The sequence below is a fragment of the Bidens hawaiensis genome, unplaced genomic scaffold, assembly GCF_021521415.1.
Source record: "Bidens hawaiensis isolate Kalapana, Puna unplaced genomic scaffold, B.hawaiensis_p1.1 tig00040574_1, whole genome shotgun sequence".
NCBI classification, from domain to species: Eukaryota; Viridiplantae; Streptophyta; class Magnoliopsida; order Asterales; family Asteraceae; genus Bidens; species Bidens hawaiensis.
In genome coordinates, this window is record NW_027505667.1 from 34,537 (window position 1) to 59,342 (window position 24,806).

The 24,806-nt window shown below is 34.8% G+C and overlaps 4 protein-coding genes across 4 annotated transcripts; 2 read left to right on the plus strand and 2 right to left on the minus strand.

Annotated features, from left to right (window-relative positions):
• The first annotated feature begins 4,677 nt into the window (after positions 1–4,677).
• LOC143614618 (DEAD-box ATP-dependent RNA helicase 53, mitochondrial-like) lies at positions 4,678–10,110 on the plus strand. Its single transcript, XM_077088004.1, has 8 exons — positions 4,678–5,078; positions 5,866–5,993; positions 6,077–6,488; positions 7,196–7,293; positions 7,374–7,599; positions 8,518–8,679; positions 9,337–9,779; positions 9,882–10,110. Exons 1-7 carry the CDS (start codon positions 4,728–4,730, stop codon positions 9,766–9,768), a joined length of 1,809 nt encoding a protein of 602 aa, XP_076944119.1. The 5' UTR covers positions 4,678–4,727; the 3' UTR covers positions 9,769–9,779; positions 9,882–10,110.
• Positions 10,111–12,276: 2,166 nt separating this feature from the next.
• Positions 12,277–15,451, plus strand: LOC143614620 (putative flavin-containing monooxygenase 1). Its single transcript, XM_077088005.1, has 5 exons — positions 12,277–12,731; positions 13,515–13,752; positions 13,827–14,002; positions 14,229–14,587; positions 15,002–15,451. The coding sequence occupies exons 1-5, from the start codon at positions 12,303–12,305 to the stop codon at positions 15,342–15,344; spliced, it is 1,545 nt and encodes a 514-aa protein (XP_076944120.1). The 5' UTR covers positions 12,277–12,302; the 3' UTR covers positions 15,345–15,451.
• Positions 15,452–16,340: 889 nt separating this feature from the next.
• Positions 16,341–18,450, minus strand: LOC143614621 (uncharacterized). The gene is made up of 2 exons (XM_077088006.1): positions 18,159–18,450; positions 16,341–16,815 (listed from the first exon to the last, which is right to left on the minus strand). The coding sequence occupies exons 1-2, from the start codon at positions 18,336–18,338 to the stop codon at positions 16,642–16,644; spliced, it is 354 nt and encodes a 117-aa protein (XP_076944121.1). The 5' UTR covers positions 18,339–18,450; the 3' UTR covers positions 16,341–16,641.
• A 963-nt stretch (positions 18,451–19,413) lies between these two features.
• On the minus strand, positions 19,414–21,170 carry LOC143614617 (NAC domain-containing protein 6-like). Its single transcript, XM_077088003.1, has 3 exons — positions 20,998–21,170; positions 20,630–20,898; positions 19,414–20,168 (listed from the first exon to the last, which is right to left on the minus strand). Exons 1-3 carry the CDS (start codon positions 21,161–21,163, stop codon positions 19,557–19,559), a joined length of 1,047 nt encoding a protein of 348 aa, XP_076944118.1. The 5' UTR covers positions 21,164–21,170; the 3' UTR covers positions 19,414–19,556.
• Positions 21,171–24,806: the final 3,636 nt, after the last annotated feature.

Consider the following 24,806-nt stretch of genomic DNA (forward strand, 5'->3'; position numbering starts at 1 on the left):
ATCTAGTCTGTAAGCTTAAGAAGTCAATATATGGGTTGAAACAAGCATCACGTCAATGGTACCTAAGTTTGATGAAGTCATGAAGAAACAAGGTTTTGCAAAGAATCAAGTGGATCAATGCACCTACCTCAAAATGAGTGGGAGTAAGTTTACTATACTTGTCCTTTATGTAGATGATATTCTATTGGCAAGTAATAGTTTAGACATGTTGCATGAGTCGAAGCGATTACTCTCGCATAACTTCGACATGAAGGGTCTCGGAGATGCTTCTTATGTTATTGGCATCGAAATTCACCGAAACAGACACAGAGGGATCTTAGGATTATCTCAAAGGGCCTACATTGACCGTGTCCTTACTCGTTACAAAATACAACATTGTAACCCAACTGCAGCTCCTGTAGTTAAAGGAGACATTTCGGGGCATTCCAATGTCCGAAAACAGAGGTTGAAAAGGAGAAAATGAGATTGATACCTTATGCATCAGTAGTCGGGAGCCTTATGTATGCACAAGTTTGTACTCGCCCAGATATTGCTTATATTTCTGGAATGTTAGGTCGTTATCAGACTAATCCTGGCCTTGAACACTGGAAAGCAGCTAAGAAGGTGCTTCGATATCTTCAAAGGACGAAAGACTACAAACTGACTTATAGAAGAAGTGATAATTTAGAAGTGGTAGGTTATTCTGATTCTGACTTTGCTAAATGCAAAGATGACAAGAAGTCCACTTCGGGGTATATCTTGATACAAAGTATTTGTTCGTGCGTGAACGAGTTGAGGAAAATAAGCTTTGTATTGAGTATATTAGTACACATAATATGCTAGTGGATCCGATGACTAAAGGTCTCCCACCTAAAGTTTTTGAAGAACATGTTGCTAATATGGGATTTACTGAAAACCTTATTTAATTGCATATTGTACTTATTTACATTTTATTTAATAAAATTTCCTCAGTTTTGATTTTGTATATCTCTTAATATGTTCTGCATGCGTAATGACATATAGACAAATTATTATACAAATCAAATATTTGAAGGGCTTACTTATATAATTTTGATCATAACTACTTAGATTTTAAACAAGGACTGCAGTATGATTAATGGGAGTCTTGAGCTGATGTTCAATTCAATGACTGTATTTCTCTGCTCCAGTTTAAGTTTAAAGCTAAAATGAGTGTTAAAATCTGCAGACTAATCTAATGCTCATAATAAATGATTATTTGGCCAAGTGAGAGAATGTAAGAATAAATATATGGATATGTATATTTATGTATGGCCTACATGATCATTTATATTATAATAGATCAAAGTTAATTAATTATACCTTATTATTATATTAGCTAAGTATTTTGTTGATGGACCAAATTACCCTTTCTTGCTAATCAAGTGTTTCCCCTTGGATGTATATAAATATGGAGAGATTAATTAACATCAGATAACTTAACCCTAAACCCTCACATAAATTCGTGAGCCTCTCTCCCTCTATATTATTCGGTTTCTCAAGAACCCTAATCTCCATCACTAATATACATCCTAAAGGGGAACCCGACCAAGCTAACTGTCATGTCGTCTGGATCGTTCTCATTAGCTGTGGCCTCTCTCTCTGCTGTGACAGGTATGTTTTAGTTGTAGGTTTATCATAATATTCATGTTTTCTATTATATACATGAAGAACTGATCAATACGAATGTTCATATTATTAATACTATTTATTATTGTTACTAGTGGTAGTGGTAAAGGGATGATCATTACATTCCTACATGGTAACCAAACATGACAATGAAATAGTAATGGTCTATTTCATTCCTTTGTCAATTTCTTTTCCATGTCCATTCCATTACATCATACCAAACATACCCTATAGATTTCAATAAATACGAAAGTATGACACAACCATGAAATTCATTGATTTAGGTTGAATCTAAAAAAGGTCGGTTTAAGTCAAGTTGCAGGTGAGGTGATACTCACTGAGATGTCACAATGTGCTAATATAGACACCAAAAGGAATACATATTTTTATTGACCATGTAACCATACAAAACAAGGTGAAACTTTGATCGGTCATCCATTCACACAACTTTGGTTTTTATTCTGAAGCCTCAAAGCAACTTGAAGAGATGCTAATAACTTAGGTAAGCATAAATAGACAAACTATCATAGCATTATGCTTCATTATCATATCATATACTATTTATGGTTTTATAACAAGAAATACAATTTATAACCCTTTGAGGGAATGCATTACCCTCTTTAGGTAGTAGAAGCAAGTCACTCGCACTCTTCTTACCAATCCTTATGCACACCTCGTAACAATACTTAAAGTCACCCCAAAACTTGGTCATATGGAGAAATTCTTTTTTTCGATGGTGAGCAACAATGTTTCTGTTTCGTAGTGTCAACATAATTAGAGGATGAATCACCCGGTGCCCCCAACATATTCTCTTACAATTGTTTTAGTGTTTTACCATTTTCATGCATCTTTATAGTACTCATGTTTTAAAAGTTTAAAACTTTTTCACTTTATTTTGAACAATGGCAACTAGCAAGGTGATAGAAGCAACTAAAAATTGAAACACCAAAAGAAATTAGCAAGTATATGATATCTACGTTGAAATGGCATCACTAATTTGATATGATCATCAACCATGAGTAACCGGTTTTGTTGATTTCTTCTATACCTCTTGGTTCGGTAATGCTTTTGTATTAGATGGGTAATCATTTTGAACCCTCCAAATGCACCAACATGTCGTTTGGAAGATAGCTTGAAACAATATATTTTTAGCATTGTTTTTGTGCACGCTCTTAAAAAAATCCAAAAATATCACGCATGGAGAAGGCGAAGAAAAGGGGAGCTTACACGCGTGGCTAATATATTGCAAATTAACGCTAATTTCCCGAATATCTATATTAGAAATTGCAATAAGCTTTTATTTTCGTTCTTGAACCTTCACCACCATTTAACAAGCAACCAAATATTAGTAAGCTAATACCTAGTCCACCCTTGTCTTTTGGAGTCGTAACGCTCTCCTCCTATGCCACCCATTACATTTTGGATTTGTCGTCCCCAAAGCTTCCTCACCGGAATTTCAGCCTCAAATTTTCTCTAGTCTCGGTAACTTGACAAGAGACTTTACATGTAGTGAAAAGTAGTAAATGTGAATTGTGAAGACTTTCTAACACAAAATTTGAGTAGTGTAATTTGTCCCCAAATGAATATGTATTTTGCCTTTCAAATTAATAAACGGGCTTCAAATGTGATAATCACCACCGGTCTCAAATTCTTCAAAAGGTTCACATTAGCCTTTACTTCCTAAACCCAAATTTTAAAATATAAAATATCAGCCATACGGGCTACGGCCCATACTTTCAATGTGTACCGTTTCCATTTCTAAAAGCCCAAAATTTGGAGTTGATGTATCGTTATTTACAAATTACAATAAAAGGTGTACAAAAACCCGGTTTGGGACCAGCTTTAGGCAAACTGAACCGATTTGGGTTCAAAACCAGTTTCACCCAAACTGGTTTTCAAAACAACCCAAACCGCCAGTTTGAAGATCGGTTCCCCTTTAAATCTACCAAACTAATTGTAAACCGGTTTATAAATCGGCCCGAAACGACATGACCAGCCTGCCTGATAGTAATATCACCGGTGACGGGTAGCAACTGAAATTGAATATATGATGGATAGATCAATGACTGATTTCGGATACAGATTCACCACCGAAAACAAACCGTCGGGCTACGATCCTTAACCGAAGATACAGATTCACCACTCCGGATAACAAATCGTGTCTAAGATCACCACTCGAGATGCCAAAATCGAGCTAGCATAGACGAATCAATTTTACTCAAATTCCATTGAGACAAAATTAACCAAGAAAAACTTTTCAACATAAACATCTGCTTTGTTTCCTTTCATATGAAACATTTACATATAATTAAAATAACTACCCCTAAAATATAGGAAACTATCTTGACCACTAATCCACTACTACATGACTTAAAGAAAATATGAAATTAAATAAAAAAAAATAATATAATAACAAATGATAAACGTGGTTGCATGCTAGAAAATCAAGGCTCGTGGTTCGGATCATGGTGGCTCTTCGGGTTCGGGTAAATATGTGATCCAGTTAACTGGCTTAATAAACCGAACCTGATGTATATCACTGCCCTATCTTGCTTCTAATCCGGTTTTGTACACCTCTAATTTACAATAACATCTTTACTAAATACTTATCAAAGAGTAATCCAACGAGCTTGACATAAGAGACGGGTAATGAAGATCTGGTTTGAAGATCACAAGGTTATAAGTTTGAATATAGTCTCAATCGAGTTTTACCGGCCAGGTCTTTTGGGGTGGGTTTCCTTGGAGCATGAGATAGTAGGCCTGGGCTGCCGCTGTCTGCAATCATACACATTGATTGCACATAAAACATCGTCTTTTGTCATCGGCCAAACTTTATCCATCAGTCGTTTAAAGAAAAATTTTCTATAAATTGGAGTATAGTAAAGGGCAAAAGTGTAATTTGGGAGTAACCACCGGCCTTAACTATCAGCCAATAATAATAATAATAATAATAATAATAATAATAATAATAATAATAATAATAATAATAATAATAATAAATAAGTTCCCCGTTTTTCGTCGTCACATTTCGTAAACCCTCGTTGCTTCACCAAATTAGGGTTTTACACTCCAACCCACACGCATACCATCTGCAATCAACAATGAACACTCTCATCAGAGCTTCATCCAGAAGACTCACCAGTCATCTGGCTTCTATTACCACCTGCAACCACCACCTCTTTGTTCCATCTACACCACCAATTCACCAACAATCTCAATCTCAATCAACTAACCTTAATCTTAGGTTTTTCAGAAGCTTCCACGGCTCCAGATGGATGAACATCAGGCCGTCCGATGTCTCAACGCAGTCCGCCGGATACGCGGTTGCCGCCGATCCATCGTTCGATGACAAGGCTTCGTCCGACGGCCTCGAGATCGCTAAGCTTGGGATTTCTCAGGATATTGTTACTGCGTTAGCCAAGAAAGGCATCACAAAGCTATTTCCAATTCAGGTATCTCAACATTAATTGTTCAATGTTTAAGTGGCATTTTTGTGTTATAATTAGGGCTTGTATGCATATAGGTTTCTAAACAGGCAATTTGTAGTTTTTATTAATATAAATAGGAATTTTGTTTGAATCTGTGTTTTTCTAAAACAGTGTAACTAAAGTATTCTAATTAGAGAAGCTGAAAGTTTTTAAAGAATGATACAATTTTTAGAATTTAGGATAGTGTTGTTTTACTTTTGTTATTTATAATTAGGGCTTATATGCTTTACTTGTATGTATACAGGTTTCTAAACAGTGAATATAAATAAATTCACAATTTTTATGATTATGGATAGGAATGTTGTTTGAATTCGTGTTTTTTCTAAAACATATTTATAACTAACTAAAAGATAATGATTTGATAAGTTGGTAATTTGAAGTGGAGGATAATAGAATTTTTGTTTTTCCAGGTATTACAACATTAATTGTTCAATGTTTGAATCAAGTTGTTGTTATAATTGTGTTATATTTTTTTATACTTGTATGTATATAGGTTTTTAAACAGCTAAAATATAAATAAATTTACAATTTTTATGAATATAAATAGCCTAGGAAATTTGTTTAAATGCGTAGCTTATTTACAACTAAATTATTATGATTTGAGAAGCTGGAAATTTGAAGTGGGGGATAAGTTTTAAAAATTCATGATATTATAAGCAAAAGCATGATTTTTTGATAAAAATCAAGCATGTATTGCTAAAAATGTTCAATTTAGAGAAAGATTGGTTTATAATTTTGGTATTGTTTTCAGAGAGCTGTATTAGAGCCAGCAATGCAGGGGCGTGACATGATCGGTCGAGCTAGAACTGGAACCGGAAAGACTCTGGCTTTTGGCATTCCCATTATGGATAAGATCATTCAATACAATGAGAAACACGGGTAAATTATTGAATCATACTTTTGTTCTCTGTCAAGTCTTTCTAAAGTCAACAAATTACTCACATATTGGTTAAATATAACAGAAGAGGGAGGAATCCATTAGCCATTGTTATGGCTCCAACAAGAGAACTTGCTCGCCAAGTTGAAAAGGAGTTCTATGAGTCTGCACCCAATTTGGATACTTTGTGTGTGTATGGTGGTTCACCGATTCAACGTCAGATGAGCACTCTTGATCGTGGTGTTGATGTCATTGTGGGTACCCCCGGTCGTGTTATTGATCTGCTCAAACGGGGTGCGTTGAATCTATCGGAAGTTAAGTTTGCTGTTCTTGATGAAGCGGATCAGATGCTTAATGTTGGCTTTGCTGAGGATGTTGAAACAATATTGGAATATCTGCCAAAACAACGCCAGACGATGATGTTTTCTGCAACTATGCCGAGTTGGATTGTCAAACTTACCCATAAGTATTTAAAGTCGCCTTTAACTATTGATCTTGTGAGTATAGCTTTCTTTTTGTTATGGTGGTTAATAGGCCTTAAACGAACCAAACGGGGCTTGTTTTTGATTGTTTATGTTCGTCTCATAATTAATACTCTAAATGAACAGTTCACGAATGTAGATTAACGAACATAAACCAACACGGAAAAGGTAACCATGGATATCCAAATCAAATTCTTTAACATACCAGCTTCATTACGTCAAACATTTCAAGTTTAAACAAACATATATAAACCAACAGTTTTAAAATATGAAAATGTAAATTGATTTCAATTTAACATTGGTGATAATGATATCATTCTAAATGCATAATTAGTGAACATACGTGAATGAACTAACATAAACAAATGTATATTAACAGACATAAACTGGCATAAATGATCAAACCATAAGCGAACAAACATGAAGAGACATAAATTTATGAACGTAAATGAATGAACAAGACATTTGTTCATATTTGTGCGTTTATTTAAGCGACCAAAAACTGTGTTTATGTTCGTGCTGTTAGTTAAATGAACAAAAATTATGTTCATTTGTTTTATAAAATGAGCAAAAGTTGCTTCATATTCGTTTGTTTAATCAAACAAACAGACATAATGAACTTCTCGCAAAACGGTTCACTGAACATTCGGTTCATTTGCACATATGACACATTTAGTTATTTGTTATAATAAGTGCATACTGACTCAAAACTTGTATTGTAGGTTGGTGATTCAGACCAAAAACTGGCGGATGGAATCACACTTTATTCCATTTCATCAGAAATGCGTGAGAGACCATCAATTCTCGGACCACTAATAACATTATGATTCAAGAAGCTATCAACACAATAATCGAATGTTTTTGGTATTTACCTTTTTTAATATTATTTGTGTTGTTTCAGGAACATGCGAATGATGGGAAATGCATAGTTTTCACACAAACCAAGCGTGATGCTGATCGTTTATCGTACGCGTTGCAGAAGAGTTTCAGATGTGAAGCATTGCACGGAGACATTTCACAAAACCAAAGGGAGAGAACTCTTTCGGGATTTAGAGATGGTCGGTTCAATGTTTTAGTAGCCACTGATGTTGCGGCTCGTGGACTTGATGTTCCTAATGTTGATCTGGTACAATTTCTGCTTGTTTTGTTTGGGTTGATTTTCAGTATCATATTTAGGCAACATAAAATCATAATATCAAAGAAAATTATATACCCATTTTTCAATTTATGTTTTTTATACTCTTTTGTAAAACTTGCATTAGGATATGATTATTTTGGAGTGTAAGGAGAGAGAGAGAGAGAGAGAGAGAGAGAGAGAGAGAGAGAGAAGGGTATAATTGTCATGTTATAAGTTCTGTTTTAAAAAATTGAGTATGACATTTTAAGTAGGGGTTTGCATGGGTTGGTTTTGGGCTCAAACCAAACCAAACCAAACCATAAACTGAAAATTCAGTTTGGGTTTTATGGAAACTAGTCGATTTCGGGGGTTTCTCGGTTTGAGTTTTGTTTGTTTTCGTTTTTTGTTTCAGTTTTTCTATTAGCTTTAATTTTTTTTGGCAAAAAAATAAAATAAAAAACTGGCATAAATTAATGAATTTTGGCCTAAGTCGTTATTACTTATTAATAATGATCAATTGACTAGTATAAATTTTTGATAAAATATTTCGGATGCATTATTTATTAAATTATTATAAATGACTTAACATTACAAATAAGAGAAATAAAATCAATTAATTCGATTATATTTTTTTTTTCTTTTTGGTTTTTATTACATGTAAAACCGTCACCTAATTGAAAATTTGGGTTTTACGAAGATGTAAAACCAAACTGTCACTTTATGTTTGGGTTTGGTTATTCTGGTTACGGATCAGTTTTTTTGGTTACATGCACACTTCTTTTAATCGTGTAAATATAATATTCAACAAATTTCTAAGGGTATATATGACATTGCCTTATTGTGTAATTGAATACAGGTAACATAAACGAAACTTTTGCTTAAAAGTTGACGATTATAATAATTTGTTTTTTTTACTATGGTGGTTAGGTTATACATTACGAACTACCTAACTCATCAGAAATATTTGTTCATCGGTCCGGGCGTACTGGTCGTGCTGGCAAGAAAGGAAGTGCAATATTAATGTATTCTTCACAGCAGTGGAGAGACGTTAAATCATATGAGCGTGAAGTAGGATGCAAATTTAAAGAGGTAATATGATAACATTTTCCTTGTTGCTCATATATACAGTTAAACCTCAGCAGGTTTATGCTTGATTAATTGAATCATGTTATGTTAACAATTTTTCTGGTCTCGATTTGATGATAATGAACTTTATGTTATATAATAGACTTCTGAGAATTCTTCAAGATCTATCGATATGAACTTGTAATATTTTAGAAACACATCCTAATTTGTTGAAGACATGTTTATAAAAGTATGTTATTACGAATCAAGTGTATAAGATAAATTTGAAACCATGTCAACTAAATGTTCACAAAACACCGTGAACAATGAAAATACCCTAAATGGATAAGTATTCTAATAAATTTGAATGTGATTCATTTATCGATAAACACTCCAAGGTACAAATTTTTCCGGTCTCAACTCTCATCTGCATTATTATATAGATGTTTTTGCAGTATCTATATGTGTATATGCTTTTAATGCTCCTCTCAGCAAGTAAATGGTTCCTTGTATCTTTAGATGATAAAGACTGATGACAATGAATGTCTATCACTTGGTGAATGTTTTATTGAATTGCATTTTGTCAGTGGATAAATGATGATAATACTTATTTTTGCTGATTGAAGTACATGAAGTGTTGGGCTCCAGTTTCTGATTAGTTTTTTTTTTCCTTTATTTAAGCTTTCTCCAATTGCTGTCGATGCTACATCCAGAATTGAACTGGGTGGTGGGTCTGGTTTTGGAGGTAGATTCGGTGGTGATTCAGGGTTTGGTGGTCGAAGCAGTGGGTTTGGTTCATCTCGCGGTGGTGGTGGGTTTGGTAGATCTAGTTATGGTGGATCAGGTGGCAGCGGCGGCGGCGGTGGGTTTGGTAGATCTAGTTTTGGGGGATCCGGCGGTGGTGGGTTTGGACGGTCTAGTGGTGGCTTTGGTGAAGATTCGAGTCGGTCTAGCCGTCGCAGTGGATTTGGGGATTTTGGTTCGGAACGTTCCAGTGGTTTTGGTGGAGGCCGGTCAGGTGGTTTTGGCAGCCAGCGTTCGGGATCGGGTTCAGGGTCAGGTCGGTCTGGTGGTGGTAGGTTTGGTAGTTTTGGAGATGATTCTGATTTCTAATCTTTATGCAGGTGAGTATTCACACTTTCAGTTTGACCCAAGTTGACTTTTGATAACATAAATCCATTCTATTATTAATTAATTAATTAATTAATTAATTAATTAATTTTTAGGTGAAACGGAAGGGGGTGTTTTGAAGTTGTACACATAAGAAGGGCCAATGTTGACTTAACAATGGCGGAGAGTGAACGTGGTTGGCGTTTCCATTATTATTACGGAGGTATGAGTTGTTTTAAGCATACGACTAATTAAACGGAGGGGACCTGTATGTAAATCTGTTATCAGGTCGAACCCAATCATTTTGATATGGTTTATGTAGAATGTTACATCAAAGGTTTGTGCTCGTTAAGTTTTATTTCGTTAGGTGCTAATAAGTGTTTCTGTTCTTTTCTTATTTAAACGGTTATGGTTTATAGTCGGTTTCTAGTATAAGAAACTAGCGATGGTCAGTTTATTATGCAAATTTTATTTATGTGGTCACTTTTCGGAAATGATTGATAGGGTCAACCGAAACTTGTGTCGCATGCTCACTTATATTTCAAAATTTAATTCTCTTAATTATATATCATCAAAAACCATCTAAATACCCATAATGAGGTTTGAACCCTCATCACTTGGTTGAGGCGTGTTTACTAAAACTGTCTGGCTGAAGGTCTCTTGCCGCATTATTGTTTATTAGACCCCCTGATAAATAGTTCATGCTAATGCAACTTAACCGGGGTGCATATATCATCGCCGAATATGCAGTAACAAGTTACAACTGTTTCCGGTAAATGCGGTTTGTAACTCTCATTGAAGATAACACATGATTCTGTTTAGAAAAACATATAATACACTGCCGTAAATCAATCTAAAGTAATTTTGACTTTTCATGTGTGCACGTGTGATCGATATGATGTTTAGTAGAAAAATGAGACTTAAATTGATGCGCATATGTGGTACTGTTGGAATCTGCGTAAACTGTTCTCTCTTTTATTTTAATGTTTAGAACTAACTTCAAAACTCAAGTGAGCTTTCATGAGACGAGATGTTAGCCGGCCATATTAACTTTGACGCTCTACACTCATTCAAAAACACAATCAAGGAAACCCGTATTGTGAAAAAAAACCCCCTTAAATCAAGTTTAGAACCTACGTCAACTGTTGTTAACATATTAGCTTATGATATTTTGTTAGTTTATGCATTTTAACTTACCTGCTTTATCAAAATATATAAATTAATATTCATAATTTATGCCTGTAGCTCCTATGTCTATGATATGATGTTTGGTTTTCTTTATATTAATGAAAATTTTCGACGTTCAAAAAGAAAAAAATATACATAATTTATGTCACTATCATATTTATCACAGTTTTGGTGGGTATAACTTTTTCATGTCATTTAGCCACGTGGGTCGTCCCAATTTATTAACTTGACACCAATAACATATTATTATTATTATTATTATTATTATTATTATTATTATTATTATTGGGTGTAAAGTAAAAGATGGATGTTGCAGTTGCAGTTGCAGTTGCAGTTGCAGTTAGGACATGGCCGGCTGTTGTTCAATCATTCTGGTTTTAAATTAGGAGCTGAAAGAGACAATTATGTACCTATGCATCAACATATTCAGGAATTATCAACTTTATATTGCTGCCAAAATGTCTAAATTTATGTTGTTTAATAAACACAACGTTTTCTGGTTTTTTGTTTTTTTTGGGCTTAAAGATAATTTCAGATTCAATGATTTAAATGTACTTATCAAACATCAAGTCCTAGGTTACATCATCATCATGTTTTAAATACAAACCACCTTAAAGTTTGGTGAAGTTTTTGTAAGATAAGTGTTATGCTCATGGGTAGAGAAGGTGGGAGCTGAGTGGCGTCCATAGTGAGCGGTGAACACTACGTCGCGTCCTCCTTTTCCCAAATTGGTTATCGGCTTTTTTACCACTATTAACCGAAAGTATCTTTGTGCACCCTTGGTTAATTGAATCGAACCACTCATATTTTCATATATTTCTAGCTTTTATTCATTCATCTCATTTTTTCTGTCTCTATTTCATGTATTCACATCTTTATTTAATGTATTTATACATTCATTTCATGTATATATGCATCATTTTATGTTTTTAGGTAAAAAAAATCTAGCCCAAGTGTGATTTAGTTTATTAACCGAATTGAACCGAAAACCGACAAACTAACTAAATAAACCAGACCGCTTAACCAAAAAGCACACAAATTTGATGAAGTTTGTATTCAACATCTCAGGTAAATAACTGAAAACAAATTTGGTGAAGTATTTACACTTTAATTAATTACAAAATTATTGAAAAAAAACAAAAGTACATTTTAATAATTGGTAAAAGACACACAAAACAATTCAGTTGGAAACATGAAATCTTATCAAATACATTATATAAACATGTTTTTGTTTTGTTCCTAGCTGCCCATTCTTAAAAGTTAAAACAATCCAGAATCAATCCCTGAATTGCATCACCCAACAAGAATCAAACACCAAAAACCTCAATCTTTTATTTAATAATTACCAAATGGATCAGAAACAAGTGGTGATCATTGGAGCTGGGATCAGTGGTCTTGTAGCATGCAAATACTGTCTATCCAAAGGCCTGAACCCTATTGTGTTCGAGTCACAGGCCGATATTGGTGGTGTATGGGCGAAAACCATACGAACCACACGGCTGCAAACGTTTAGAGAGGTGTATCGGTTTGCTGACTTTCCTTGGCCTTCATATGTGACCAATGATTTTCCTACCCAAAGTGAGCTTTTAGGATACCTTAAAGCATTTGCTAGTCATTTTGACTTGCTTAAACATATTCAATTCCGTTGCAACGTAACGGGAATCGAGTACCAAGGGTCCTCGTCGTGGCCCGACTGGAACGGAATACGAGGAACCGGTCCTTATGGGAAATGGAAAGTCATGGTGGAAAACAGTCAAAATGATCCACTTTCAACAAAGGTATGTATGTACAAAAATTGTTAATAAAACATGAAAATCGTGTCAGACAAATGAGCCTGAACAGACACAAGTATTCACGGTTAATAAAACAGGATCCATTAAACTCTTGGTTCTTTTTTTTTCTTTTTTTATTTTATTATTATTATTTTTTTTGCATATTAATACTTTAAAAGTTAAACAATGTATAGTTTGGTATAAAAAAGTTACATTTTAAACCTTAAAACATAAACAATGTACATTAGTTCATTTCTACTTTTGGTATAAAATAGCTAACAGGTTAATTTTTTTTGGCATAAATACATTTTTCTCTAATGAATAAATGGTTACACCGCAAAACGGCTAGGTCAGCTTGATCCTTACCTATTTACCTAAAAAACTACGCTGGCCCGACCTTAAATTGACCTAGCTCCGCTTTAACTAAGCCCAAACATGCGAACTTCGCTTCGTGTGAGACATTAATTTCTTTTATCTTCCAAATTTAGTATAAGCAACTAATTGGTTCGATTTATGACTTAAAAACATTTTTTTTCCTCAAAAAAAAAAAAACATAACAAAACAAAAACAAAACAAATAGTTTGACAACCCGTGTAACCGCCAAGTTGACCCAAACCAGACCCGTTTAACCAAGTGTTTTAGCGTCCCGGCCTGAAACTAACCAAAACCCATGAATTTCGTGTCGTAAGAAAAAATAACAACCTTAGAAAAACCACCAAAGGCGATATATGTCGCTTGTAGTGATCAAAATTAAATTTAATCATTTGATGACATATTACACTAAAACAGGTATATGAAGCAGATTTTGTTATTTTGTGTGTTGGAAGATTCAAAGATGTTCCAAATATACCTGAGTTTGCTCCTGCCACTGGCCCTGAGGTGTTCTGTGGCAAAGTAATCCATTCCATGGAATACTCTGCTATGGATCATGATAAGGCGGAAGAATTTGTTACGGGGAAGCGAGTCGTGGTTGTCGGGTTCCAGAAACAAGGGCTTGATATCGCAATGGAGTGTTCATCCGTTAACGGTTAGATATGATTTGTTTACTTATTTGCACTAACTATATATGGGTTTGATGAAACCGGTTTTTAATAATATCAGGAACGGAGCATCCATGTACGGTTGTGTATCGGAATGACCGATGGAAGGTTCCGGATTTCACTCCGTGGGGAATTCCATTATCGTATTTGTACCTTAATCGCTTCTCCGAGCTTATGGTTCATAAGCCCGGTGAAGGTTTTCTACTAGCTATGTTGGCCACAGTTTTATCACCATTGGTAAGTGACATGTTATCCACGGGTGCCAAAATCATGCAGAGGCGATGATTCCCTATAGCCCGAAGTGGTCCACCCCACCCCATTTTAGTAGTGTAAATCTACCTGTTTCATCTGAAAGGGTGAGGTGGACAAATGGTCACGACCCACTACGCATGCTCTTATATTCTTACCTTATTTCACCTACATTATACATTTATACTTACAAACAACTTTTGATATGTAACAGAGATGGGCGATTTCAAAACTCGTGGAAGCTGACATCAAAAGGAAGCTTCCGCTTGCTAAATTTAACATGGTACCAGAGCGAGACTTCTCTAAAGATTTACGTTCATGTTTACTCGCTGCATTGCCTGAGGACTTCTTCAAACAAGTTGAAACAGGAAGTATTTTACCAAAGAGATCACCTAGTTTCAGCTTTTACAACGACGGTATCATGATCGACGGAGAGAACAAACCCGTAGAGGCAGATATTGTGATATTAGCAACCGGATTTAGAGGGATTCAGAAGCTTAAAAACATTTTCACATCACAAGATTTTGGTGAACTCATTGCAGCTTCACCAGATTCTAGAGTTCCACTCTACAGGTTAGTAATACTCATAACTGGATCCAATGATTTTTAAATTTATTTTTAGTTTTTACTTTTAAAAAAATAGGTGTTCTTTGAAAGCGAAGTTGTAACCAAATTAAACGTGTTTTTCGATACAACTCGTTTTTTTAATAAAATATATATCAAAACATATTTTTATTAGATATTCATGTTATTACAGAAAACTAAACTATACGCTCAATGAAATAAAAATAATAATACTCAATTTCATATAAATGAAGTTGCTATCTCTCGAATAAAAATTCATTATTTCGAATAGCACTAACCAACGACCCAAGACCGAACCAACCAAACAAACAAACAACAAACACGCAATTGTAAAATTATTGCATAGATTTACAAACACAAATAACATGCTAGCTAATTAACAGTTTTACCTAATTGTATCAGAGAATGTATTCACCCAAGAATACCACAACTAGCAATAATTGGATACTCGGAGAGCATTTCAAACCTGTTCACATCAGAAATAAGGTGCAGATGGCTAGCAGAGCTACTTGATGGCAAAGTTAAAATACCTAGCATCAAAGATATGGAGAAAGATATTGCAAACTGGGATGACTACATGAAGAAATCGTCGGATGAGTACCATCAGCGGTCATGCATAACTGGTTTGGATATATGGTACAATGATCAACTATGCAAAGACATGGGTTGGAACCCGAAAAGGAAAAATGGGTTTTGGGCGGACATCTTTGAACCGTATGGTCCCATGGACTATGCCAACCCTTAGGTTGATAACCGATGAAACGCATAGTGACCAACTTGAACAAAAGGGGAATAAAAGAAAGGCAAATTCAGATGCTTTGTATCATAAACATTTACATTGTTATATCATGGGTATTATCTTTGTTCAAATGAACATGCCAATTCATGGGTTCACTTTTACATTCTATATATGTGTCCTAGAACAAGAAGCTCTATAAAACAAATCCAAACCAGACAGATAACAACCGAACCCAAAACATTTGGGACGGGTATTTGGGTATGGGAGCAGAGATGAAAATTTAGTAATAAAAATTTTCAAAGTTATGAAACGGGTGTGGTATAAGGATACCCGTCACGATTACCAGAAACATACGCACCAGTAAACATTTTCTTTGTACTTTTTTTACTTTTTGTGTTCTTGATTAGTGAGTAATCCAAAAAAGATAGATAGACCAATGATCTTTTATAGTTAATCTCTTTTGTAATTATTTCATCCGGCCATCCACGTGCTAAATATTTTTACAACTTGTTTTCGGCCAAATCCTCTCAACAATCATTTCAGACTAATAACTTTAACCAAAATCTTGCATAATAACCTTCTTAGTTGTTACAAATCATTTATAAAACCGCCTGGGATTGTTGTTACAACATGTTGATGCAACAGATTCACCTTTACAAAACTTTTATTTTACTGAATTCATATTTGAGGTTTGACTCACAAGCCATGATGGTCACAAAATTGTGTTTTTCTAAAGTAAACAATATTAACAAGTTGTAACATTGGCTGAAATATTCATCGATAACAATAATATGTTTGTAAGACGTCACCAGTAAGTTATGAAAGTTAACATCATTACAGATCTCCAGCTATTAGAAAACTTTTTCGTATATTAGAGGTGTGAGTTTCTAGTACGAAAAAAAACAACCTAACAAAATTCACAAAATTGGGTTCAGTTTAAATAGATTTGAGCAGTTTCTAGTCGAGTGCTTGCGGGTTAGCAGGTATTCTATCAAACTATTTAATTTTAACATAATGTTTTATACAACTTTACAATTTTAGTGACACTATAACTTTCTAGTGTTTAAATATAAAAATCAAGTTAAACCGATTGTGTCCGTGTCAACCTGAAAATACTTGTGTAATGTTCAGGTTTGGCCCGCAAACACAACCCATTTAACACCCCTGCCAAATAGCACAAAGGATTCAATAATGAAACCGCCATAACAAAGTTGATGCACGGGTTGAAACACAATCATATTTGAAGATTTACACAGCGAATAACCCGACAAAGAAGAATTCATTTAATTAATGTGTGAATACCTCACTTTTTGGCCTTGGAGAACCTGAGACATCGGTACTTCTCACCACTTACAGTAATTTCAAGAGCACCATCTTGATTATCTTGGCTTGATGCTGTCCCCATAAGAACACTCTTCTCTTTTTCAAGATTTTCTCTCTCCATCTTCAATCTTGCTTCTTGTCTAGCAATTTCTGCCTGCCCACATAACCCACCATTAGAAATCAGATAAAACGAGCTCGAGCCTGTATTTAAGCCCATTTAATAAACGAGTCCAAATTTCATAAATCGAGCTTTACCAGGCTTGCGAGACTATACTAGCACACGGTTTAAACAAATGTTAATTAATATACTAACATAATAATTATCATGTATTAAACTGTTTCATATGATCATCTATCAAGACTGCTTTTATAAAAATTGTCCCCTAGAGGTGCATATGAGCCAAGCTGTTCGCAAGTTTCTCAAGATCGGATTGTTAAAAAACTCGAAATGAGCCTAGCCTTATGGATCTCGAGTTTCAAATAAAAGCTTGTTTAATTTTCAAGACCGAGCTCAAGTCTCGGTATAGGAAGATCATTTAGGCTTGTCGAGCCTGAACGATTGTGTATTTTTATGTTTTTAACTCTTTTAGACATCCATGTAAAAATTTCACACTGCACAGCGCCACGGCCAAGCTTTGGCTCATTTAAGCTAGTGCACACAAGCCCGAGCCAAGCTTAGACTCGTTTAGATTTTTCTCAAAATATATAAAAAGAATTAAAATGTATATAAACTAATTAATAATAGATAAACAAACCGTGCCCAACCTGAGCTCGAGTTTTAAAAAAATACTCGAGCTCGAAATGAGCCAATGTCAAGCTCTCGTAAGTCAAAACAAGCTGAGCTCGAGCCTGGGCTCGACTCATTTACACACTTAGTGTCCCCTATCGCCTACACCAAATTCAGCTCTGAACACAGAAACACATTAGGGCAAAATGTATCATTCTATTCCTACAGTTACTAAGAAATAATAAACGAGCCGAGCCCAAGTCAAGCCGAGCTCTATTTCATATAAGCTACTGCACACGAGTTCGATCCAAGCTTAGACAAGTTTAGGTTTTTCGCAAAATATACAAAAATAATTAAAATGTATATAAACTAATTAAGAAAGAATAAGCGAGCCAAGCTCGATCTTGAAAATACGATTCACAACCCAAGCTCGAGTTTTAAAAAACAGCTCGAATCGAGCCGAGCCCAAGAGCGTGAGCCTATTGGAGCTTGGGCTCGACTTGTTTGCACACTTAGTGTCCCCTATCTTCTACCTCAAGTTCAACTCTTAGCACATTAGGGCAAAATGTATCATTATATTCCTACATGATCTTCTGGTGTACTCTCACAAGTTGAGTATAATCAATCATCTATGAACAAATACTGAGGAATTGGAAATGTTACAAATAAAAGCCCTAATGTACCAAATCTATTAAATATGAAACAAAATGAATACAAATTCAAGCACCTAGGGTTTACATACTAACAATAATTTAATAACGTAATCGAACCTCACGACGAGATAGCTCAGCTTTCCAGGCGGCTTCACGTTCAGCGACTTCTCGCTCACGCTCTTCAATGTAACTCTGCATCTCTCTTTCCTTCATTATTCTGTCTTGTATGTCTGCATCCAACGCCTCCTTCAATTCCTCCACGAACTTATCTACCACAGTCTTTATCCTCAACGACATCTTCTCTAATGAATTAAATCACAATCCAAATTGATTGATGAATTAGCAGCCAATTTGAAGATTCATCGGGAAGCTTGGCAAAAACCGCAAGTTTGGAATTTGGAATATTTGAGCCGCCAAGAAATGTTGGATTGGTGAGAAAACCTAACTTTACACGTTACCAACAGCGGAACCCGAACCCGAACACGACCCGTTTTTTTAAATGCTAGATATGGTTACTAGAAACTTGAATATTATCGTGTCGTGTCGGAAATTGATAGAATGATATGAGCGTTTGGTGAACTTATTTAGTCTAGTAGCGTTCGAGTTTGACTCGTGTTGACTACTTTTTTTAAAGTTTGAGTACGGCCTAATAAAGTGCCTTAGTTAGTTACAGTGAGTTGTGATAGCGACTATATTTTTTTTCCCAAAAAAACCTTGTCTTTCATTTCGACACAGATAAAAGGAACACATCGAATGAGTTTGAACTTTAGTTTCTTGTTCGGGTTTTCAAACAATGATGAGCATAAGTTGGCTTCGGTTGAGTTTGAGCTTATATTTCAGTTTGTAAGAGATATTTTTGCGTAAATTTTCGAGCTCAAACCATAGTCCATTGCACAAGTTAAGCCTAGCTCAATTCGCACTCATGTAATGAACAACCATACTCTTGTGAATATAATTCAATATTGTTGGTTATTACTAGGGATGAGCAAATTCGGTACCGGTACCGATTGGTACCAAAGTTTTGAGTTTTGGTATCGGTACCGTTACAAAAAATTTGTGATTTTCAGGACTTGGATCGGTCGGTACCGGTACGATACCGATCTCATCACTAGTTCTTACCTCAATTAAACGAGGTATTTAATATAACTGAAAGGTAATTCTGAAACGGGTCATCGGCTTTGAAATAAAAAGTAAAAGTTGAAGGGATAATTGGAAAAAGTTACGTAATTAGTATTTAACTAACGGTCTGAATGTTTTTAGTTGCTTTTGTTTTATTAAATGTTTATCTAGTTTGTTTGAATTACTATATATTAGTAGTTTTGAGTGTCTGATTGACTGATTGCCAATAAAACCTTTCTAACAAATTACAAATCTTAAAACTCCGAAATAACATATTAATATTGACCATTACAATCCTCTTCAAACAGAAAGATAACGTCAAGCCACAAATTGGCCTTCCATTTTCTACTTATTGTTTATACATAATCTACAATTAAGTCAATATTTGCTATGAACCTAGAAATTAAGGACATTAGCATAAGGAGAAGTCAACATTATATTGTCTAACAACCATGGACTACATAATTGACGCCAAAAGGCGTCTTGCGTCCAGTCCATGTTCGTTTTGGGCAGTTGCAGAACGTGTAAACTTTCAGTTTCTATGGGTAATTTTAAACTCGTGACCATGTTAACAATGTTGTTATTGTTACTGTCACAAATACTGTTGGTCGCATCGATAACTATATCAGGCTCTTGTTTCACATCTTCATCCAACATGTGAAATAAGTCATGACATAACGCATCGTTGGTTTTTAATGCCATTTGGCATGATTCAACTGACGGTGCATGTGGTGGTGAAGACTCTTCTTTCAAATTCTCGTCTAACATAAGCAACAAGTCTTGATGACATTCATCGTATTCGGATGCCATGTGGCATGATTCCGTTGGTGTTGCTAGTGACGGCATAAGAGATGCCACGTAATCTGATTGTGTGTAGAACGAGGCGGTTTCTTCAGGCGACAATGGAGAGGAGACTTTGAGTGTCTTGGTGTCTTCTTCTAGTGCTGCCCTTTGCTCTAGCACCTTCATAGAAGTGGCCTTTCTATATATCTTACATAGAACTATTTCCTACATAAATGAACATTAATTTAAAATCTAGTTACATAGAAGTCACTCAAAAGTTACACATCACCTTTTAATAAAGACTACTAATGTACTTAGTTGATTTAAATAATACAATTTACTAATTTCAGTGTTTCATAGACATTAAATGTTTTCTTTAGATTGCCCACCTATCCGGTAACCTTAAAAGATTCACAAGGTAACATGTCCTTTTCTTTACTATTTTATAACATTTTATAAATAATAGTATGATAGTTTTTATTCAAAACCATGTTTAATGATAACAAAATGATAGTAGCAATATCAACACGATATATTTTAATGTTTCTAAGAAACCATTAAGTAAATTATCAAATGAGATCAATTAAAAATATTTTGTTGTACACTAAAAATTCCCTTAAAAATCCATGTTATGTATACTTATATATGAAAATGGTTATATTTCAGTCTTAATCCGGATATAATACCTTGCCAAATGAATAACTGTCGGGTAAACGATATTCGTTCATGACCCAATCCGTTTTACTTCCTCTTGGTGCCCTTCCTTTGTAAAACACCAAAGTCTTCTTGAGCCCGAGGTGCTTCTTCGGGTCGGACAACCCAAATATCTTACGATCAGACCCAGTTGCTTTCCAAAAACCATTTTCGGTGGTTCGATTTGGTCTCCCTCCACTCCCATGCTTTCTATCTCTTGGCACAAAAAAATACCACTCCCTTTCGCCTATGCTTGACAACTCTATAATATCCAAATATTCAAAAGGTTAACACTTGTATACATATTTTCACTTTTTTCATTTTAAGTAATAAGGCGTAAACGAAAAGAAGTTAAGCTTACTTGGCAAATCCCACGGGTCGTAGCGATAAATGTCTAGATACCCAATGATATCATGATGCGCGTTTTTCTTCAACACCATATTCTTTAGGTAAAACTCGAGCAACTCTTCTTCGGTAGGGTGAAAGCGGAAACCGGGCAATTGGAGCTCCAAGTAACTTGAATCCATGGTATGGTATGGTTCCGGTTGAGGTTTTTGAGTTATGCTTAATATTAGATGGCACTTGGAGCTTATATAATTTATAAGGGTGAGGTAATGGTTAAAGTTTGGCCAATGTGGGACATACCAAGTGAGTGAAGTCGTTGTAAGACGACAAAGACTTAAGGCAATGAGTCTATTAGACATGGTGGGGTCACGCGGTTTTCGTAATTTCCTGGCAAAGATTTTCCAATATTGATGTTATGTTTTTATTCTAGGACAATTATAGGTACTTAATTGAATAGTTTTATTCTACTTATTTATTTAAAAATTCTGTTTCTAGAAAACTGTTATTTTGTTGATATGGGTACTTGAATAGTTAAGATACATTATGTTATTTTCTTGAACTTTAAATTCATATATCTTGTTGCAAAAGTATTTTAGATAGATATTTGTAAAACATTTTGACTAACGTATGTATGTTGAATGTTCAATAACTTTTTCCCACGAGTTCTCTTCGACTATCTTTTTGTTCAAAAGGAACTTTCCAAAAAAGTAAGACCGAAAGGCAAGTCATTAATACAATTAATTATACAGTTGCATAGTGATATTTTATTGCATTTAATGAACATGAAACCATACAAATATTAATTCTTTTACATATATAATTGTAGGGGGGGGGGGGGGGGATATTTGTAAAGTGGAATCGGATACCCGTACTTATAAGTGACACCATCGTTGTTACCTTCAACTTCATTTGGAGTACTCAAATTCATTGACAACTACCCGATGGAGAGTGAAGAGAAAGTGAGTGTGTAGAGGAGAGATAGTTGGGGTAGTTGAGTGGAGGTGTTGCATATGGTCTAAGTGGTTTAGAATAATGCACGGGGTAAATGACGTGATATTGTGGGATTGGTAGAAGAGGGGGTAGTTTAGTGGAGCACCCCTCTCCCCCTAAATTATATTTAATGGAATGGATATTACTAATCAATTGATTGTTTGGTTAATATATAAGAATGAATTGAATCAATACTTTTGTATGGTACGCACGAAAAAACGCATGACGAAATATAAATGACAAAAATACTTCATCGAAATAACAAAAAATACCAAAATAAAATAAGGTAATGGCGGCAGTGAAGGTAGAGGTGGTGGTCAGTTGATGGTGGCAGCAACAATTGTAACGGTGCCGACGATGACGGTTGTGGCGGTAGTGACAATGGTGATGGCAGCGACCGTGGTGATGGTAGTGGTTTTGGGTGGTGGTTGTGATGGTTGTGCCGGTGGTGGTGGTGGTGGTGGTGGTGGTGTACAGGTGATTAGGTTGTGGTGATGGCGTTCAGGTGATCAGGTTGTAGTGGCGGTGGCGAAGGGGGTTGCAGGGGTGGGGGTGTCGAGAAAGTACGGTGATATATGAATGAAATGAAAAAGAAAACACGAGGATGAGAATGAATTGTTTAGATAGAATGTGATTCGTTATATACATATATAATTATCGATTCCATTTTATTAACCTACCAAACACTATTTTCTTACTACCTCACAATCTTCTATTCCATTTCGTCTATCATTTTCACAGAATAAATGTTACCTAGTAGCCCGATATTTAGTTCTTTTTCCAAAAAAGTATCATTGCAAAAATATTTATCAAAATGCTATTTTTTAAAAATATTTATAAAAGTGGGAAACACTTATATTTTGCATATAAAAAAGCATAAAACAAAAGAAATATCATTCATTTAAAAGAGATTATGCAAGATTCACGGCTCAATACAATGGCAAACTGCTCATACCGAATCATTGATTAAGACTAAATGGTTAAATCGCACAATCTGATCACAGGCCACAGACAACTGATGGCCATGATTATGGCAGTAGGGTCGACTGATGAACAGCAGATTGAATCGATGGCAGTCTTTGGTGGGGAGACTGACTTTTTTTTCTATTTTCTTTACTAAATAAAAAATTAGATTTTTTTTGAACGATAATTTGGACAATTGATGGCCACTGATACACCCGATCATTTGTATCACACCCTCATGAGAAAAACCAACCATAGGTGAGAAATATGACTCAACCCGACCCGGACTCCCCCACCCTCTCTTCCCTTTTATTATTTTGTTGTTCAAAGTGTAACTTGAACCCAAAATTTTGCTATTTTTTATTGAAATTTTTTGGTACGTCTCCATTTTAGTAAATATTTTAATAAAACAACATTTTGATAAATATTTTTTTTATCACACACTTTTGAAAACAAAAACATAAAAATCTATTGATATAATTTATATCTTAAAAGTTTATTGTTTCAGATTGTGTCGGCAATTCCTCACACATACAAAAATATTCATGTTATGGATCGCATAATATTACCAATTTATCAAACAGATCAACCCGAAAACAGCTTATTGTATAAATTGATCACACAATCACTTTTCTAATCCCCGAGTCTTACCATTTGTTTACTTCAATCTTAACCTAAATATATAAACTAAGGTTTGAAAAGGAATAAAATCAATAAAAGAAATATGCAAATTACATATGACACAGTTTATTTGAATGGGAGTAATGATGTTTAAATTATTAACAAGTCGTATAATAGTTATTACTATTCATATTTGCCAATAAACATAACGTGGACCGATTTTAGGTGAATCTATGTTGATTTTTTGAAAAAAAATAAATATATTGATTGTGTTTAGATTCACCTATTAAATACGTCATATCAAACTCATTCTATATTTAGAGAGTTATCACTTATCAGCTAATTACAACGTAAAAAACTAATATCTTATAGGGTGTATTTTCCTTTCTTTTCTTTTTTCAAACGACTAACTAATAAAGCCCGACCACTTAGGAAGACGACATGCCCGCGATTGCAGACAAAACTGGGTAGCCAAGGCTACCATCTTTTGTTCCCGGGAATACCCGCCACTTAAAGGCTGACTACGATAAAGCCCGGTTGAGACCAGATTTGAACTTGAGACTTTGCAGTCTTTAGCCCAAATCTTCACTTCCTCTCTAATACCAGTTTAGCTAAAGTTTCAATTTTCCTTTCAATGAATATAAGTTATAACTACATAAAAGTTATTAAATTATGAAACTTATTATTTGATTAACCACATCTGAGTATGTTTTGATGGGAGATGAAGAGACCAACGAGAGATGCTTGATTGTGCTATTACTATTAGTCTATTACAAAGTGGGCGACATGTGACACTTAGTAGGGTCAACAAGGGGACTATGGGGTGTGGTAAAAGTAAAATTTTAGGTTTTTGTATGTTTTAGTTAACACTTCAAGACCATTCTTGTTACCCTCACTCAGTAAATAGTGGAGATAAAATGTGTAATTTCTCAAACTTAAAGATTGAAACCACATCATGGATATGCCAGATAGATTATGTGTATAATTCTTTCATTATTGTATTTTATCCTACAATTCAACTTCTCCAAGACTTGTATATATCTTATTATCTTCACAGCATAGAAGTACACATTGCGGAAGTTGGTATGAGTTTTTGGACTTAAGATATATGAAGAATACACCGCGGGACTATAGTTTCGAACATACTACTTGTTTTATAAATATGTCTGTTATTTGTTTATTGCCTATGGTGATCGATGTTTGACATCAACCATTGGTTGTCTGTTTTTATTTTACAAACTTCTTGTGATG

Excerpts from the sequence above, each read along its gene's own strand:
- LOC143614618 (XM_077088004.1), top strand. The coding sequence starts at position 4,728 with ATGAACACTCTCATCAGAGCTTCATCCAGAAGACTCACCAGTCATCTG. Across the intron at positions 5,079-5,865 it reads CAAAGCTATTTCCAATTCAG|AGAGCTGTATTAGAGCCAGC; the intron begins GTATCTCAACAT and ends TATTGTTTTCAG. Across the intron at positions 8,680-9,336 it reads TAGGATGCAAATTTAAAGAG|CTTTCTCCAATTGCTGTCGA; the intron begins GTAATATGATAA and ends CCTTTATTTAAG.
- LOC143614620 (XM_077088005.1), top strand. The coding sequence starts at position 12,303 with ATGGATCAGAAACAAGTGGTGATCATTGGAGCTGGGATCAGTGGTCTT. Across the intron at positions 12,732-13,514 it reads ATGATCCACTTTCAACAAAG|GTATATGAAGCAGATTTTGT; the intron begins GTATGTATGTAC and ends ACACTAAAACAG. Across the intron at positions 14,003-14,228 it reads CCACAGTTTTATCACCATTG|AGATGGGCGATTTCAAAACT; the intron begins GTAAGTGACATG and ends GATATGTAACAG.
- LOC143614621 (XM_077088006.1), bottom strand. The coding sequence starts at position 18,338 with ATGTCGTTGAGGATAAAGACTGTGGTAGATAAGTTCGTGGAGGAATTG. Across the intron at positions 16,816-18,158 it reads CTGAGCTATCTCGTCGTGAG|GCAGAAATTGCTAGACAAGA; the intron begins GTTCGATTACGT and ends TTATGTGGGCAG.
- LOC143614617 (XM_077088003.1), bottom strand. The coding sequence starts at position 21,163 with ATGGATTCAAGTTACTTGGAGCTCCAATTGCCCGGTTTCCGCTTTCAC. Across the intron at positions 20,899-20,997 it reads CGACCCGTGGGATTTGCCAA|AGTTGTCAAGCATAGGCGAA; the intron begins GTAAGCTTAACT and ends TGGATATTATAG. Across the intron at positions 20,169-20,629 it reads ACAGTTATTCATTTGGCAAG|GAAATAGTTCTATGTAAGAT; the intron begins GTATTATATCCG and ends TCATTTATGTAG.